General features: G+C 38.7%; 1 protein-coding gene across 2 annotated transcripts in view; it reads right to left on the bottom strand.

Moving 5' to 3' along the window:
• Positions 1 to 17588, bottom strand: part of LOC112644686 (guanine nucleotide-binding protein G(q) subunit alpha) — a 306975-nt gene that overhangs the window by 183245 nt on the left and 106142 nt on the right. For both annotated transcript variants that reach the window (XM_025423273.3, XM_035699957.2), the window contains exon 2: positions 16081 to 16265. In XM_025423273.3, the coding sequence (XP_025279058.1) occupies positions 16081 to 16265 (185 nt within the window). The remainder of the gene's footprint in view (positions 1 to 16080; positions 16266 to 17588) is intronic.

The following is a 17588-nucleotide window of genomic DNA, read 5'->3' as shown; positions in this document are numbered from 1 at the left end:
CTATACAGGCTCGTTTCAAAAAAGACCCACAAAGAAAAATGCACACACACTCAAACCATGAGAAAATGCAAACTATAAAACACAGGAATAGTAAACATCAGTAGGAGACTTTCTAGTTTGCCTGTGGTAGTCTACTACCCAACTCAGGAAATCAATCTCCTTACCAAAGTGATTTCTTTAGCATAAAAAAAATGCACATATTTGTCTTCTTTAGGTTCAAAAGTTAAGAAGGTCCCTTATTTCAAGTACTCATTCTCTATTACCAAGGAAGAAAACTCGACCACATGTTAGGGATGATGAATACAAAAGTTTCTCATTCATTTAATGGGAAACACGAATATTGAATTATCTATTTAAAACACTCATAACAGCACTGTTAATAAGAATTTTATGATTATTGGCATTGCTATTATAATAACAATACCTACATTTACACGCATAAAATCACTGTTGTGATTTTTATAATTGTATAATAATCTCATTATATCACAGCTGGGCTACCTTTCTCCAGGCAATACAAAACCTGCTGGTTTGGATTCTCGGGTGGCTGGGCTCCGGTCTCTGCATGGTAATTAAGCTCCCCAGGTGATTCCAGATCTCACCAATGTCTGAGAACCACTGCCTCAGGCTTAGGGGAAATCTTTCTAGACACTACAGAATGAAAGGATGAAGCATCAAAACTCCTCTTTCAGAAAAAGCACTGTGGCCATATTATTTTACATTTGTCAGAAAACCGTATGAGGTAACTAACTACACAGGACCACTGCAGGCAGAAGTCCTTATTCTCACCTGCAGAGTAATGATAAAATTACAGACATTTCAAAACAAACCCTTCAGATGTGAATGTCATTTTGTACCCTTTTCATATTCAAGAAATCTCTGTCCAAATGATCCTTCAAAGAGTCCTCACTGTATGCACTACTAGATTTGTCCATGCTACAAGATTTAAAGGGACACTCTGACGAGCCACATCTGACAAGGAACACAAGATGCCAGCCAGGAATTGAATACACATCTGGCCTCAAGTTTGCAAACACCTAGAAAGGCATTTGTATTTCCTTGCAATTCATTTTTTTAAATGATTTTATTTATTCATGAGAGACACAGAAAGAGAGACAGAGGGAGAAGCAGGCTTCCTGCAGGGAGCCGGATGCGGAACTTAATCCCAGGACCCCAGGATCACGAACTGAGCCAAAGGTAGATACTCAACCACTGAGCCACCCATGTGCCGTGCAATTCACTTTTGAAGTGAAATAACCAATGCAAGTGATCATACTTGACATACAATTACTATCCCCAAAACCACTGCAAGATATAACCTCAATTTAATGATTTGAAAGTGTTACAATCTCTGAAATGAACCTAGAAGAAAGTATATGACTTATGAAAAGAACTATATCATTAGTATTTTTTTCATCATTAGTATTTAAAAAATGTAAACTATTACATCACTTTTTACCCTTATATCACTTTCTACACTTTCCAATTTTATTAAATTGGAAAGACTTAAAACATTAAAAAAGCTTAGGATTGGCAAGTATGTGGTAAAAGCAAGCACACTCAGACTGTACAGTGAAATCTGCTGTGGACTTTTGGGATGGCAATTTAGCAATCTTTATCAAAAGCCCTAAAAGTACATATACGGTTGACCCAGCAGTTCCATGTCTAGCAATTCATCACCCAAAGATATTCTTTAGGGAAAAAGTGAGAAAGCAAATCAGGAAAAAAGGGCTGTGGTACGAATCCAATAAAAACAATCATTATTTATATACAGGGCCACACTCCCTTATCTATAATCTGAAATCTTAAAAGTTCCAAGAACTGAAAGATGTTTTTGCAATTCATTTATGGGAAAACGTGACTTGTTGCAAGGCTATTTACAGTCTTATTTCACTAAATACAAACATTAATAAGTTTTGCTGCTGAAATGTTAATATATATGATTGTAGAGAACTATTCCATACCTCAGTGGGGATTTTGTAAAATCTATAATATATTTCTCACATTATGTTTCTAAAATCTAGAAAGAAATAACTTTGCGATTCCGAAACAATTTGGCCTAGGGAGTTCTGGATATGGGATCATGAACCTACATTTATATGCACACAGTTAAATCACAATAGGTCATGATGTTTAGAGTAGTAGCCTTCTCACACGGTAAAATTACAAAGGATTTCTTTCTTCCTTCGCTTTTATGTGTTCTAAATTTTCTTTTTATAAAAAACACATTTATCTTTATATTCATAAAAATCAGTTTATTTCCATTTAGGAAAAAGAATATAGAAAAGAATCAGGTCCTTATAAAAACACCCAACCAGATTTTTCTAATTTCACATATAGCTCTATCCACCTATTATAGCTCCATGTTTTACAATTCACAGTCAAGTACCATTTTCTGCTGAATAAGCTTTCCAATCACTATTTGATTTGTGGCTCAGTTTACCATGGAGCTGTACCATTACATAAGGTATGGAAATCCAGATCAAGACCGATGGGTGGCCCAGGAGTGAAGCAGTAGCTCAGATACCTTCCTGGCTCCCAGCAAAGACCTCTCCATGGGCAAAGAGCAGAGAAGCCTTGCCTCAGGCCCTGGCTGGAGTGGTCCTAGAGAACTCCACTGGCTCTTTCTCATAAGGAAATTCATTATGTGTCCTGGCGCCAAACCTGTTTGTTGTGTCAACTACATGAGTTCGCTTTTGGGAATCCTTAAGCCCAACTCTGGTTTTAAAGTCTAGCCCCATAAACTTACAAACTGGGTGATTTGGAACATTCATTTTAAACATTTTTCACCTGAGAAATTAGAACACTACTACCTACACCTCACACTTTGGAATATATTAAACATAATACCTGACACTGTGTCATGCGCAGAAGCACTTGGCAAGATATTTCTCTTCTTTTTCTTTCCTTCCCCTCTCCTTCCTTTTTCCTCACTGGACTGGCTGCCCTCTTACTTAAAACATCCTGGAGCCAAGGTAACAAGACACCTAGTCAAGCTCCTTGATCTCAGCAGTCACAGTGATCTGTGAACCCCTGCAATGGGCCCCCCATCTCTGTCATTTACATTCTAGACCAGCTATCTTAGGTACTATCACAGACCAGGCCACTTTTCCTGGAACCCATTGGTGCACCTGATAATGAGAACCTAAGTCTCAGTCTTGGGTCACAGCCTCTTTCCTATCACTAAACAATCAGTAATTTCTCCTCACACATTCTGCACTTTAACCAAAGGTCCCTACATTTCTCCTACCCTGGCACATTCTGGGACAAATTAAACCATAGCCCTTTAGGGGACATGTACTAAACTGATGGTAATGTCCTAAAAGTTTTCCAACTGTATTCTCTCATTAATGCCCACACTGACTACGCAAGATAGGTACCATGCTCAACCTCATTCTTCAGATGAGGAAGGCACACCTTAGGAAATATAAGCAACTGCTGAATGTCCTTCTGCTGAAATCTTGCTGAAGTATCAGTTCTGGGATCTTTTCTCCAAAGGTTAGGTAGCCTACTGATCAGTTCATATTGCCTCTGGCAGTGGAGAGTCAGTTATTTCAAAGAGGACTCTTATTTCTGGCAACTTCAACATCACCTGGGAGCTTGTTAGGAAAGTAAAAGCTCACGTCTCTCTCAGATCCACTGAAACACAATCTGCATCTTAACAAGCTCCCCATGTGATCTGTAAATGTTTGAGAAACATTGCTCTAAAACGTAAAATCACTCTTTCCAATCTCATATTTAGTTGGATGACCCAAAGCTGACACCGGACTATGTGACATCTTTTATGCAGAGTAGGAAAGGCATCCCACCTGAGAAGAGCATTTGGCGTAAAGATGGTGTTCTTATATAAAGAAAAAGGCAACTCTCCCTTGGGGCCACCATTCTACTCCATGGCTGGGCACAAATGTCTAACATTATATAGACTACTCCACTCACAAAGTATGTGGTATTGGCAGTTTTTACGTCATTGTCATGTTCCCTGAAATGAAAAAGTATCTACGTGCTGACATTGCACTTGGCTCGGCAAGGACAAAATTCCTAAAACTTCTGACAACATGGCTAATGCCAAATTTTCTACTGTGATATGGAATATAGGACCATTAAAGAATAATGGAACCCAGGAGTATTTTAACACCCATTTCTGGTGAAGGTTTGGTTGCAGTGTTCTAGAACCAAACAGCTATGTAGCTGCATCCCGCTGTCATGGACACAGGCTGTTACAAGGTAGCAAAATGGCTACAAGAGGTCAAAAGAGTAAAAACTAGAGCACAGTAGCTTCCAGAACGCACAAAGGAAAACAATCACTTGCACAGCCAAACTCTTATCCTAGAATCACTGATTTTAAGGACTGTTCACTCCCTTCCAGACATGCTAGTGGTTACCACCATCAGTACAGCCTTCTTGTCAGATCAAAACCATTATATTTTTCTTTACCACAGAGGATGCATCAAGAAGGAAGGAAGTAGGCAGCCTGCCAACCAATCTAATTATTCTTGTGCATCTCAGCAGTGATACCAACTTGATATATTCCAGTAATGCCACTCCTCTAAGTCATTTTTCATTTTGAACAAATAATACAAGATTGTAAGAGAACTGCATAATCATCTTACAAAATAGTGGGGGTAACAACTTAAAGGTGTCTTCTTAGCAAATTAACTTTGAAAAACATTAAAATCAGGAAAATAAGTGTGTTCCACATACAAGTTCCCATACAAGTTCCAAATACAAATAAAATGTATCAAGCCAAAATTAGTCATCATAGCTTTTAACGAAGGGCTTTTTTATCCCCTGAAAGGAAAGTTTCATAATATAACATGACATGATCTTTTTAAGTGCATTTTCTCATTTGGATACAGGCACATGTACTCATGAAAATCTTATGTATATTAACAATATACTACTCAAAAAAAAATCACAATTATGTAGCAGGTGTAAGTGATTTCGGGTAAAACAATATCTGAAGAGAGTGAGAGAGTACAGCTTCTTAGAAACAAGATTTTCGGCTTTGAAAACCAAACTGTTGCTTTGTGAAATACTAAGCAAGACCTACCCTAAATTTCTACAATACCAAAAAGTAAGCCCAGAACTGAAATTACTTCTTCAGTGAGGTGAAAATGTGAAAGAAAAGTGCTAGCATTTCTCATGCCCTCCCTAGATCTCTTCAGACTTCATTAGGCATTCACTTTCCTTGGTTCCAACAAATACATTCTGCCTCTCTAATTGAAAATAGATGCATTGTTTTAAAATTAAAGGGGAAAATCATGCATTACTTGGTTTAAAAGAACAAGGAAAGTATTTATGTGATGTTTTGCCAGGAGTTAAGCAGGAACAGCCAAATGACCAGATTCACAACTTCCTACTAAAATGTGTTAAACTCTGCCACATGTATTTTGTATGGTGGCTGTCAGTCCCCGGGCATCCAAGATCTGAGCAGATGAAAGGGGTTTTACAGGAAGACTGCTTACACAGAATTCTCTCGGGTTTGGACAGATCAGATCCATAATATTCCTTCAAGCACTCACAGTTTCCTTTTTCAAAAACAGCCAAAGTGGTTTCTGTTGACTAGCACATAGGAGGCACTTAAAAAATATCTATTGAATGACTAAATGAAAAGAACATCATCTCCATTTAACAATGGACAACTTTTCAATTTTTCAGACTATTGCCATTTAATTCCTGCAACACATTGTAAAGTAAGGGATTATAATCACCATAATTTTACAAATAAAGAAACTGGAATTCAGAGAGATTAATTTACTCATATCAGGTAGTGATTTTGTTCTAAAGCTGGATCTCAAGGCTAATTGTGTTGGACTCCAGCAATACCACAGTAATACCACCCTGCACACAAGCTCATCATCGTACAGTAAACAAATGTTCACTTGTTCATTTATTCAACAGAGCAGAGCGTGTGCCGAATACTGTGCTACGTTTAAATACTAAAAGCCCCTATCTCTGCTCTCAAGTGTAAATTTTCTTCCTTTCATCCAACTTTAAATGATGTGGATTAGCTGAAGACAGACACATGAGATGAGTTACTTCCAGATGAGATGGGCCACACAGCAGACTGAGGCAAGTAGGCCAAAGAAACATGATCTGAAGACAGTCATTATATAGGTACAAGATGGGAGAGGATACTAGCATTTCATCAGCTTCATCCTCACATATATAAAGAATGTCCATAGGTAATTTCTAATGCACAAAACATCAATTATACTTATTATTTTTTAGGAGTTTTTTTACATATTGAGGATATATGATATAATTATGACTGTTATATGTATGCGTGTGTGTTTACATGTCTCCAGTTCCACCCATGCTTCATACTTACTTCACCAAGATCAGTTGCTTCCCAATATCTTCATTAAGGCATAATTGAATAAAAATTTTACATAATAGGATTAAAATATTATGGTTAATGAAAGAACAAAACCAGTTTGCATTTACCTTTCTACCGAACTACAGCTCTCACACTGAGCCACAAAGAAGGTTAATTTCTACAATAGCTGGAGACCACACAAGAGCAACAAAAAAGAAAATCCAGATAAGCCTATTCAATCCTTCCAAGAGGCTATAGATAGTATCGATATGAAATAAAAAGGGGTTCTGGTGCCAAATCTGCCAAATCTAAGTGGTGCAGAGCAATGATGCCTAAAAGGGGATTCATGGAAGGAACTTGGTAGAACCCCATTGTTTTCAGTCTGGATGCCACTCCAGTTAAGGGAAATGCTATGGTGCGAAAGAACATGACCCCATTGAATAATGATAAAACCACATAGCAGCTCCATCACCCTTTATGAATGAACTACATGACAATAAAAATGTCACATTATTAATCCAGGAAAAATGGATGTCCTCCTACTGAGCTATGTAGCCAAAACGGGCTAAATAAGAAAATGAACTGAGGTCTCAGGGAAGGGGGAAGCCCCTTGTATTACAGAGAACAATCATAATATTTGGATTCATCCTGGGAAATCTACCATTAGTTAAAGAAATGTTCTTCCTTGAAAGTACCTTAATTACAAGTGAATACATTCCAAGCTTGTATAATCTTCAGAATAAAACCAAAGCTGAATGACTTATACTATCTGATATTAGACACAATGCAAGATTAGCCTTTAACACAGTATTGACACAAAGATACACAAACCAGACCAAGGAATCAGAATAGACAGTTCAGAAACCACCCCACATATACACATTCACTTAATTTGCAACCAAGTGACAGCCTGGCATTGCACTTGGTAAAGGATGGTGTTTTTCAATAAATTAGGTTGGGTTAATTAGATATCCATATGAAAAAAAACTAAAACTTGACCCCCGCCCCACACCATATTCTACAATCCATCTGAATGGATTTTAGAGCCAAATGTAAAAAGCAAAAAAGAATAATTTAGAAGACAAACCAGTAGATTACCTAAAAGACCTGAAAGTGGGCAAAAGTTACTTCCAAATGGACACACAAAGCATTCATCAGAAGGGGGGAAATGAGAACTTCTTCCCCCTCAAGGAACCAAGAAGTAAATAAGAAGCAAGCCACAAAGTGGAGGAGATATCTGCAATAAATGTACTCAACAGAAATGAAGATCCTCAATATACAAGACTCTTACAAAATTACAAGAAATCAAACAACCCAGCAGGAAAAAAAAAAAAAAAAACTTTTTTAAACAACCAAATAGCCAATGAACATATGAAAAAGTGCTCAGCACCCCTAGTTGTCAAAGAAATGCAAATTAAAACAACAATGTGATGCCATTATCCAGCTACTAGATTAGCTAAAATAAAAGACTAATAATACCAAGACCTGTCAAGGACTGAGAGCAACTAGAACTCTCATAGAGAGCTTGTAGGAGGATAAATTGGTACAACTGTTCTAGAAAACTCTTTGGTAGTATTTATGTACTGAAACTGACCAGATGTATCCATTCTGACTCAGCAATTCCAAATCCTAGGTATATAATCTGAAGAAATGCATGTTATGTTCATCAAAAGACAGGTACAGGAATATTTATATTGGCATCATTCGCAATAGCCAAAAATACCCAAATTTATATTAACAATAGGACATATAAACAAACTGTGGCATATTCATAAGATGACATATTATAAAACAGTACTGTCCAATACAGAACCACAAGTAACATGCAAATTTTAATGTAGATTAATAAGATTAAATTTAAAAATCAGTTCCTCAGATTACCACACTTTACAGGCTCAATGGCCACATGTGGCTGGTGGCTACCATATTATACAGCAGGGACATGAAGCATTTTCACAAAATTCTATGGGGGCATTGCTATTATACATATATAAATGAGAATAACTGAATTACAATGATAAGTAAAAACAGGGGCGAATGCCCCAAATGTAACATTGAGCAGAATAAACCATATAGAAAGGAGTATATGCTATATGCTTCCATTCATACAAAGTTCAAACACTACACAACTAATCTATGGTATTAGAAGTCAGGAGGTAGTCACCCTTTGGGAGTTGGGGGCATTGACTAGAAGGCAGGATGAGGAGGCTTCTGTAGTTTTAGTCATACTGATCTGGATCAGTAGATATGAAAACAAGTGTCTTCACAATGGAAAAACACAAGTGGCTCAATATTGGTGATATATACATCTCTCTGTATGTAACCAAAAAGAGAGAGAGAGAGAGAGAGAGAGAAATTAAGCCTCACTCTACGGCTCAAGTTCTTCTTTGTTTCAGAATCTTCCTCCATAAAACTCAACTCAAGATGCTCAGCCTGGGGGTGCCTGGCTAGCTAAATTGGTTCAGCATCTGACTCTTGGTTTCGGCTCAGGTCACAATCCCAGGATTGTTGTGGGATTGAGCCCTGTGACATGTTCCACCTCAGTGCGGAGTCTGCCTGAGATTCTCTCCCTCTCCCTCTGCCCTTCTCCCAACTTATGCACAAGCACACATACTCTCTCTAAAATTAAATAAAAACTTTAAACAACAACAACAAAAAGATGCTCATCCTGGATAAATGCTATGGCATGCCTTTGGATTATGGAATTTTAGCCAAGCGAAGGGGATTTTTAACAAGTCTTACATTCTTCTATTTTTACATGGCCATCAGAGGTATAAGATGAATAAAGAACTGCAATGAAACAAAGACAGAGTGAAGAGAGAAAACTATGGCTAGAAAGTATTTGCCAGATATTAAAAGAGAAAAGTATGTAAAGAAGAGTCTGAAAGCTCACAAAGCTACTGGAAAATCAGTCGTGATTCAACTCCCAATAAGAATCCTAGAGAGAGGGATCCCTGGGTGGCTCAGCGGTTTAGCACCTGCCTTTGGCCCAGGGCACAATCCTGGAGTCCCAGGATCGAGTCCTGTGTCGGGCTCCCGGCATGGAGCCTGCTTCTCCCTCCTCCTGTGTCTCTGCCTCTCTCTCTCTCTCTCTCTCTCTCATAAATAAATAAATAAATCTTAAAAAAAAAAAAAAAAAAGAGTCCTAGAGAGAAGGGAGGAAGTTGTAAACCAACCTCAGATCAAGTTGGCCGTGAAAAGTCTCCAGATTCTTTAGACTCTTTATTAAAAAGAAAACTCAGATTGTAGAAGCAGGAGTAGAAAGTATTCCTAGGAGAAAGTGCATACTGTCTTCGGTGGCCAGTAGCCAACAACCCAACGGAAATACTGTCACTGGCAATCTCCCCAATACCTGCATCTGATTTTGACCTTTGTTTTATTTTTGATTTTTAAAAATTTTGACCTTTGAATGCCATTTAAAAGGGGAAAAAACTGCATGGATGTAAATATTGTAATCACTCATGGGATTCAAATGCAAAGAAAGATCTCCATGGGGCTAGAGATCACTATCACTTAGAATCTCTCGTTTATTGTCTTTGGTTTTAATTTTCCTAAGTGCTCTGGAATGGACAAAGTCCCAAAAAGGGAGGAGATTGAAATTATAACAAAATAACAAGAGCTTTCTTAGAGTTTTTGGAATCAGAGAATCAGCACGAGAGAAAACTGTGCTGGGAAGGGTTTTAGAGGATGTCCAGTCCATCCCTGGTCTTATTTTAGCAAAATTGCCTTAAAGAATTTCACATGTAAAAAAAAAACATTCTATTTTTGAATGCATCCTGATAAGGAGATGGCTTTACCTCCCTTGGTGTCCCATTTCAATGACTGTCACTCTGACGAAAGTTTCCCTCAGATACCTCCTATATCTGGTCATGCTGTTTAAATGATTTTCTGTTTGTTTTATTCTTAATAAACACAGAAGATTAGCAATGTTCATTGCCTCCATGATAATTCATCTTTTAACAACTTGCAATCTCTTTTTTTAGTTATCGCCTACAAGATATTTTCATATACATTATCTATTTGACTCTTGAAACAATCCTATTATTATCTGTCCCATTTTATACATGTGGACACTCCAGCTTAGAGAGTAAGGAAAGTTAGGCTTAGGGAAAAAAAAAAAGTCTGACAAAAATCCCAAGGTTACTTAGCTATTCAGGTCTTGGGCTCAAATTCAGCTACGTCCTTCATATATATGTGTGTTACTAAGTCACTAGCCCCACAACCTCTCCATGCCCCCATTCTGAATAAGTCCAGAATGAGAAGTTGTACTTTGGGATAGGCCTAGCAAATGCTGGGAAAAACTGGAGGACTCTCTTCCATAGAGAATCCACATGTGATTTCCTTTTCTAAATTGACAGTGTGACTTAGCAGCGGGTAATTGTGATTTGTGGCAGCATTATTCCCTTCTTCTAGTAACTGCACCCTGATTTCCCTCAGGAGCTGTCAATCCAATTGCCCAGACTTGTCAGAGAGCTAGCACAGAATCCAGGCCAGACTTCTCAGGCAAGTTTTTTCCCCAGGAATCTGAATCTTGGATGGAGTGACAGGAGAATGAAAATGGTCAGAGTCCAGGTATCTCACAGATGGGCTCCCCAGACCTGCTCTGGTTTCCAAGAACTAAGCCTCCTGCTTCTCCACACTTCTCGGGGGTCACCTCATATTCCCATTGGGCACCTCTTCTACTTCCGTTAGCCAGGGTTGGCTTCTATCGCTTGCAAGCACAGAACACTGCCTGATACAACCCTTGGGAGGAACAGATAAAAATACATACTTGGTAAGTTCTGCTTTCATTATGCACTTATTCTGTAGGTGAGAAATATTAAAAGGAAATCAGCCTCTTAGCATGTTGTAAACTATGAAAATTCCTTCACAGGGAAAAAAGGAGTCCAGTAATTTCTTGTGCCACTGACTCAAGGCAGGAATCAGTTGGCAAGTTCTCCAGAATCCTGGCTGTGTTTTTTTCTAAAACACGGCTTCTGGAACCTTAGATTTCTCAAGAGGTACAGAAAATTCAGAAAGCTGTCAGTGTTTAAAAGAGGTATTCTCCTAGTGAAAAGTCCTTTCTGGGAGGGCTCAAGGAGGACAGAGCACAACTTGTGTTCCAAGAGACACTCAGCCACCAGGAGAAAGGGAAATAGGTGTCAGACCTGGAAACTCCTGGCTAGTTAGTGAGAAGCAACCGCAGCTTTGCTGTCAAGTGAGTCCCAGTCATCCAGACTTCCAGGTCTAAAAGCAGAAACTAGAAGAACAGGTAACATTGTCTACTCAACATTATCAAGTGGTGGAGTTCTACTCAGTAACTCTCTTGAGTTCACCGCATGAAGAAGCATCCCATCAGATTTCTTTTTTCTTCCTGGGACTGGTCAAGGCAGCAAAAGCCTGTCAATACTTTGAAATTGCCCTAAGAATTGCCTGATTTCACAGTTTGTAGAAACTACAAGCCAACGATAAAGGGATACCAGGATCTGCTAGTCTGAGGTAATCTATTCAATGAGCAAAAGCACTGGCAACATGTGGGGCATGTTGTGGAGACAATGAATCACAAGACAAGAAGCTTGCTCACTATAACATAATGTGCAATCTGAGAAAATAAGGCACCTGCATATGAATTATCAATAGGTGATGCAGGAACTGCCAGACACAGATAACACGTACACAAAAATCAGGAGTCAATACCTCGAGATCTATCCCATCTCCCAACCCCCCACTTTAATTCAAGATAGTTCTTAGCCATGTGAGCACAGAAACTTTTTCTCTCTTCCTTCTTATGAAGCTGATTTCAACACCTAAACAAATAATCAGAAGACTACATCTGCGTAAGAGGGGAAACCATAAAATAATAATACTGAAAATTCTCCCTTTTGAAGAGTAAAAAATGACAGAGGTACGTCACAGTCGAATGCTTTGTAATTAGTGGAGCATTAAATGTATCTTTTGATTTAAGTAGGCGACATTTAATCCCTCTTAACATCAGCTATCAACAGTTGTGTTTAGGGATATGGCAAAGTAATATTTAGGAAAAAATAAACCCTTGCTCACAGTACATTCAGAAGTCTCCAGACATATTCTCTCATTTGGGTGGAGTCCAAGCAGCTCACCTATAAACATTACTCGCTTGGCAAAGAAAATTCAAGATAGTGGATACTCACCCAGGAAAGAACTGATCTTTATTTTGGTACAAGTCTGTAATTTATTACAAACTACTCCTGAGCTAGCCAATCCCTCAAACACTGTGTGGTCCACACCACCATCTAGGGCAGAGACAGTGGCCTGGACTCCCCTGACCACTGCACCAGCCCCCTAGGTAACCAGTAAAATTCTCAACTCAATGTAGTAACACTTATGCAGAAACCAAAGAAATTCCAATATTCTGGTGCGGTATTCCATTGCTAGAACGAATTTCACGGCAAAGGAAACTGTCAACAATTTCCCAGTTAAGAACAGGGCATACCATTTTTTAAGCTACATTTTGCTCTATAAAATACATGAACTTATTAGAAGCAAGTACCAAGTTAGGAGAAAAATACTAGAAAGTGTTTGTCTTTATTTATGCTAACTCCATACATTATGACCAATGTGGCCATAGATTCAAAGAAGCTTTTGTAAAAACATTTTTTAACATCTTTAGTGTCACAAAATAATATAAACCACAGTGCATTTCTTCCAAGTAATTGCTAAAAAAAAAAAAAAAAATGCACACCAAATCCCTTGAACTATTTATAAAACAGAGAGCATACTGTAACCAGAAACTTCTATAGGAAATTCCAACTGAAACATAAAATATTATTATTAAATGGGTATCATAAACACAGGAAAATAAAATTCAAACTTCTTAGCCTGGATTCAAAACCTTTCAGAAATATATTCCAAACCATTTTTAAATTTTATTTTCCAGTTGTCCTCTATAAGAATTCTGCTCAAGTTAAATTGACCAACACAGTCACATTCCTTTTTTCTGAACATTTTGCTCCTGCCATTCCTCTGCCCCAGAGTGCCTCTCCCTCAGCCATGCCCTTGACTCTTTCTGGATTGTCAATTTCTGCTCTGACAGCACACAGCATTTATTCCCTTTTGCACATAAAACCACTTCAGCAACGAGCTGCTGATTTAAATCAGAATAAGCATTTCAACAACTTAAAGGCAGGAGACTTTCAGTTGCCTAAAAAGCGATTTGCCCGCTCATAAAACAGTATTTTTTGAGCCTCTACTATGTATAAGGTACAATACCAGGGTCCTCGAAAAACGCTGAGGCACAAGTGACATCACCTACTTTTTAAGGAGCTTTGAGTCTAGTGGGGAAAATAAGATCAACACCCAACTCATCATGATGAATGTAATAAGCGAGGCAACTGTAAACACTCCACTATGGTTTCTGCTAAAAGAGGGTGGGATTACTTAGTGCAAGGCAGGGGGCGGTGTGCCGAGAACTCTAGGAGGAAATGGCAGTTGGGTGGAATAGAAATAGGACATTATGTCCTCAAGAAGCATTAACAAAAGCAAGGAGTGGGCAGAGCTCAGGAAGTTAATGGATGAAGCAAGGAGTGATGCTTCAGAATATGTGTACATTGTAGAGAAAGTGGAACAAATGGGAAAGTAATTTATATTACAAATTAAAGGGGATTAAACATACTGAGAAATTCAGAGGCTCCCATACGCTCACGTCACTATATTAGGCAGTGTATTAAGCAACCAAGAGATGTGGGAAGATTCCACAGGGTAATTATAATATCTGAGAAAAATTGTATTATTATCACTTTTTATGATGTCGATTTTTAACTGAATGGTATTCACCACAATAAAGTCTACTTAATTAGAACTGCTACAAAGAGTTCAAGTAACACATGTTGTTAAATATTCTTCACTGTGTTACGTGAATAAGGCATAATAAGTTCCACTCCATCTTCCATATCTACATGATAGTACAATAAATGGGCCTCCCATGAAAAGCTAATACCAAAGCAAGATCCTGAAGTATTCTTCTGGAACATCCAAGAAAGATGGTTTTTGTGCATCATTAAGGGAAACTGCATTATACTATAAGGGGTCAACTGGCAATATGTTTATATATATATAAACACACACACACAGCTGACCCTTGAAAAAGATGGGTTTGGACCGTAGGTGCACTTATAGGTGGATTATTTGGATACACACAGTACAGTATTGTAAATGTATTTTCTCTTCCTTAGGATTTCCTTAATAACATTTTCTTTTCTCCAGCTTGTTTTGTAACAATACAGTATATAATACATATAACACACAAAATATGTATGAATCGACTGTTTATATTCCTGGTAAGGCTTTTGGTCAACAGTAGGCTATTAGTTAAGTCTTGGAATAGTCAAAAGTTGTATGTGGATTTTTGCCTGCACAGGGGGTTGGGACCTCTAATTCCCATGTTGTTCAAGGGTCATCTGTATGTATATCATACCACGTATGTGGTTAACTCAGTGAGAATCCAAGTCGCTGGCATTAAGGCACAATTCTTTTCAGAGAATTTTCTCACAACTGCAATGAAACAAGTGTGTCACTATTTCAGAAACTCATTAACTGAAATTTCTCGGTGGGGGACAACCCTGATCCTTCTAAATTTAGACTGGTTAGATATCCAGGCAGCCTCATCTGGTTCAGGCACCACGATCCCAGGCTCATAAACCTGCCTACATCGTTTTCACTCTTGAGGGTAGAAACAGGAAAGATTCTTTGTGGAGGGTCTATCTGCTGTTTGTGGAGACACTCTCCTGTCACCATTGGAAAACTAAGTGCCAGAGTATCGGTTAGATAAGACACAGCCAGTCGATTTCAAGGAAACATCCAAGAAAAATAACTGCCTGATTTTAAAGTGATCTGTACACTCAGAAGCTTCTAGATGGTAAGAGAAGTGGAGATACACAGCATTGCTTTATTTTACCTATGATTCACTTTGAGTTACATCTCAGTTTATGAGTCACAGTGGGCATGCCAGCTTCTTGCTGTCACATATTGACCTGGTAGACAGAAACATTTTTAAGTGTAGATTATCAAGAGCACGGAGAGACTGGAAGTCCTGATGGAAGGCCCTCGAACAAATGTAGGTGCAAATGCAATGTTCTGTCAACAAAAAGTGAGGTTTTACCAGCTTACTGTAACATCAACACCCACAGGCCCTGAGAAAATTTAGATTTTGTTTTCCTCCTCACCTTTTCTCAAGTGATTTTAGAAGTTTGCATTACTGTAACACAACGGCAGGGAAACATGTTTGAAAGGTTATTGGAAGTGACAGATGGACCTATTTTGAAATAAAATTAAGCCTGTGGTACTACTGAAAGGAAGTCACGAAATCCAAAATTAAACTGGACAGAATGCTCTTAAGCTGTTTTTGTTCTCCACCCCCGACCCCCCCACCCCCGCCAAGGAAGCAGAAAGAGTGGGAGGTTGAAGAAGGGAGGTCTTTTCTCTGAATTCCCTCACCTTGGTCAATTTGTCCTGAACTTCCAACCTGTCTTCTTAATGGAATGTGGCACCCCGGAAATTTTAAACCTCCATATATTTATCATCAGACATCCAAATATGTTTTCCACTGATATCACTAAGAACACAATTCTAATTGTGCTTAGATGTGACTTTAAAGATTTCAGAAAAAAAGAAAAAAACTATAAAGCACATATCGAACCATCAAATGTCCCACTCTCATCCTGAGATGAAAAATGTGTGCTTCAGAAACCCACTGTGCAGCCCAGACGTGTGAAGGGAGTAGCCGACCCAGGAGGAGCCCCGCCTACCTTATTGTGCTCGTACTTGTAGGGGATCTTGAGCGTGTCCATGGCTCTGATCATAGCCTGCATGGCCGTGAAGATGTTCTGATACACCAGCTTGGTGAAGCCCCTTTTGTCTTCATCAGAGTAGCCCGACCCATGGATGATTCTCATCTGCTTGATAAACGTACTCTTGCCACTCTCTCCCGTCCCTGCAAGATGGACAACAGCAAAAGATGTCATCAGACCGTGACACCTCCTCCCAGTCTCCCAGACAGCTAAACTGGACACGGCGGCTTAGACAGGTAGCATCCCGGTGCAGACCCCCTGGGGGAGCCGCACAGGACAGTGGTGCCACTAGGGGTGGAGATGCCACCTGCACAGAACGCTCAACAAAACTGGAGGGTAAGAACCCATTTCAGAGGCCCATGAGCTTTAAAAAAAAAAAAAAAAAAAACCATAATAAAACATAACAAAAAACCAACTTATCACCTCTTTGGAAAGCCACTCAGCATGGAATTTGGATAGTGATTTGTAACCATGTATCTTAACAAGAAACACAAGGAAATCGTCTTTTGAAGAGAATCAACACTTGATAAAGCTCTCCTCCCTGGAGAATATCTGAAAGACCTCCAGGAGGCAGGGTTTGGATCTGGAAATGACAATGCACTGACAGAAATGCTGTTCAGAAAGCAGTAAGAGAAAAATGCCTCGGAATTTCTAGACATTCCCTTTCACTTTAAAATGGTGTCTATGTGTGTACATATACATACACACATGCACATATATATGTAGAGCATAGTATCCAGATAAGAATCAGGAATTTCCTAGATAGGAAGCATCAACTGTATGTGCCTGAGTTATTTCAAGGAATCGCCTAACTCAGAGAAGTCACAGTGGCTCTCCTTCCCTCTGTCCCTTCTTGACTAATAGCGTGATATAAAAATTTACTGTTACTGGATTTTTCTCCTCCATGCTCTTATTTTCTCCCTTTCCAACGCCCCTAACATAAGCCTGAGGGCAATCCCTAACAAAGCTACCAATGACCCAGGGAGAAAGACAAGACAGAAAGATGAGAGATCCTATCACTGAATGACAGAAACTATGTGGAAAGAAGTATCTTCCACACAAATCTAAAACTACAAATGTTAAAAACTTCATTTTTCCAAATGTAGGTGGCTTCTTTTGTATGTCACTTCATTTCTGAATACTTCTTATTCACTTTTAAGCTTCCCTGAGATTTCCAAAACAATAACTATCTCGGTCTTCCCCTAGAAGTGTAGAAAAACACTAAAAGCTCCTATTTTGGAATTAAATATGGAAGAATAAAATAATTGAAACACTGGATGGCTAGCATGTCCTTATTGCCATTCCTGACTTACGAGGTGCTTTTAGAAACAAAACAAAACAAAACAAAACAAAAAAACTAAAAAGTAGGAATACCGCATCTGTCCTCATTTCATTTTGTCTTTCTGCGGGTTGGATTTCATTTTCATCTTTATAAACAATCACAAAACATTCAAGTAAGTGTTACG

This window comes from Canis lupus, chromosome 1 (genome assembly GCF_003254725.2).
Source record: "Canis lupus dingo isolate Sandy chromosome 1, ASM325472v2, whole genome shotgun sequence".
In the NCBI taxonomy this organism is placed as follows: Eukaryota; Metazoa; Chordata; class Mammalia; order Carnivora; family Canidae; genus Canis; species Canis lupus.
This window is presented reverse-complemented; position numbering and strand designations above follow the sequence as displayed.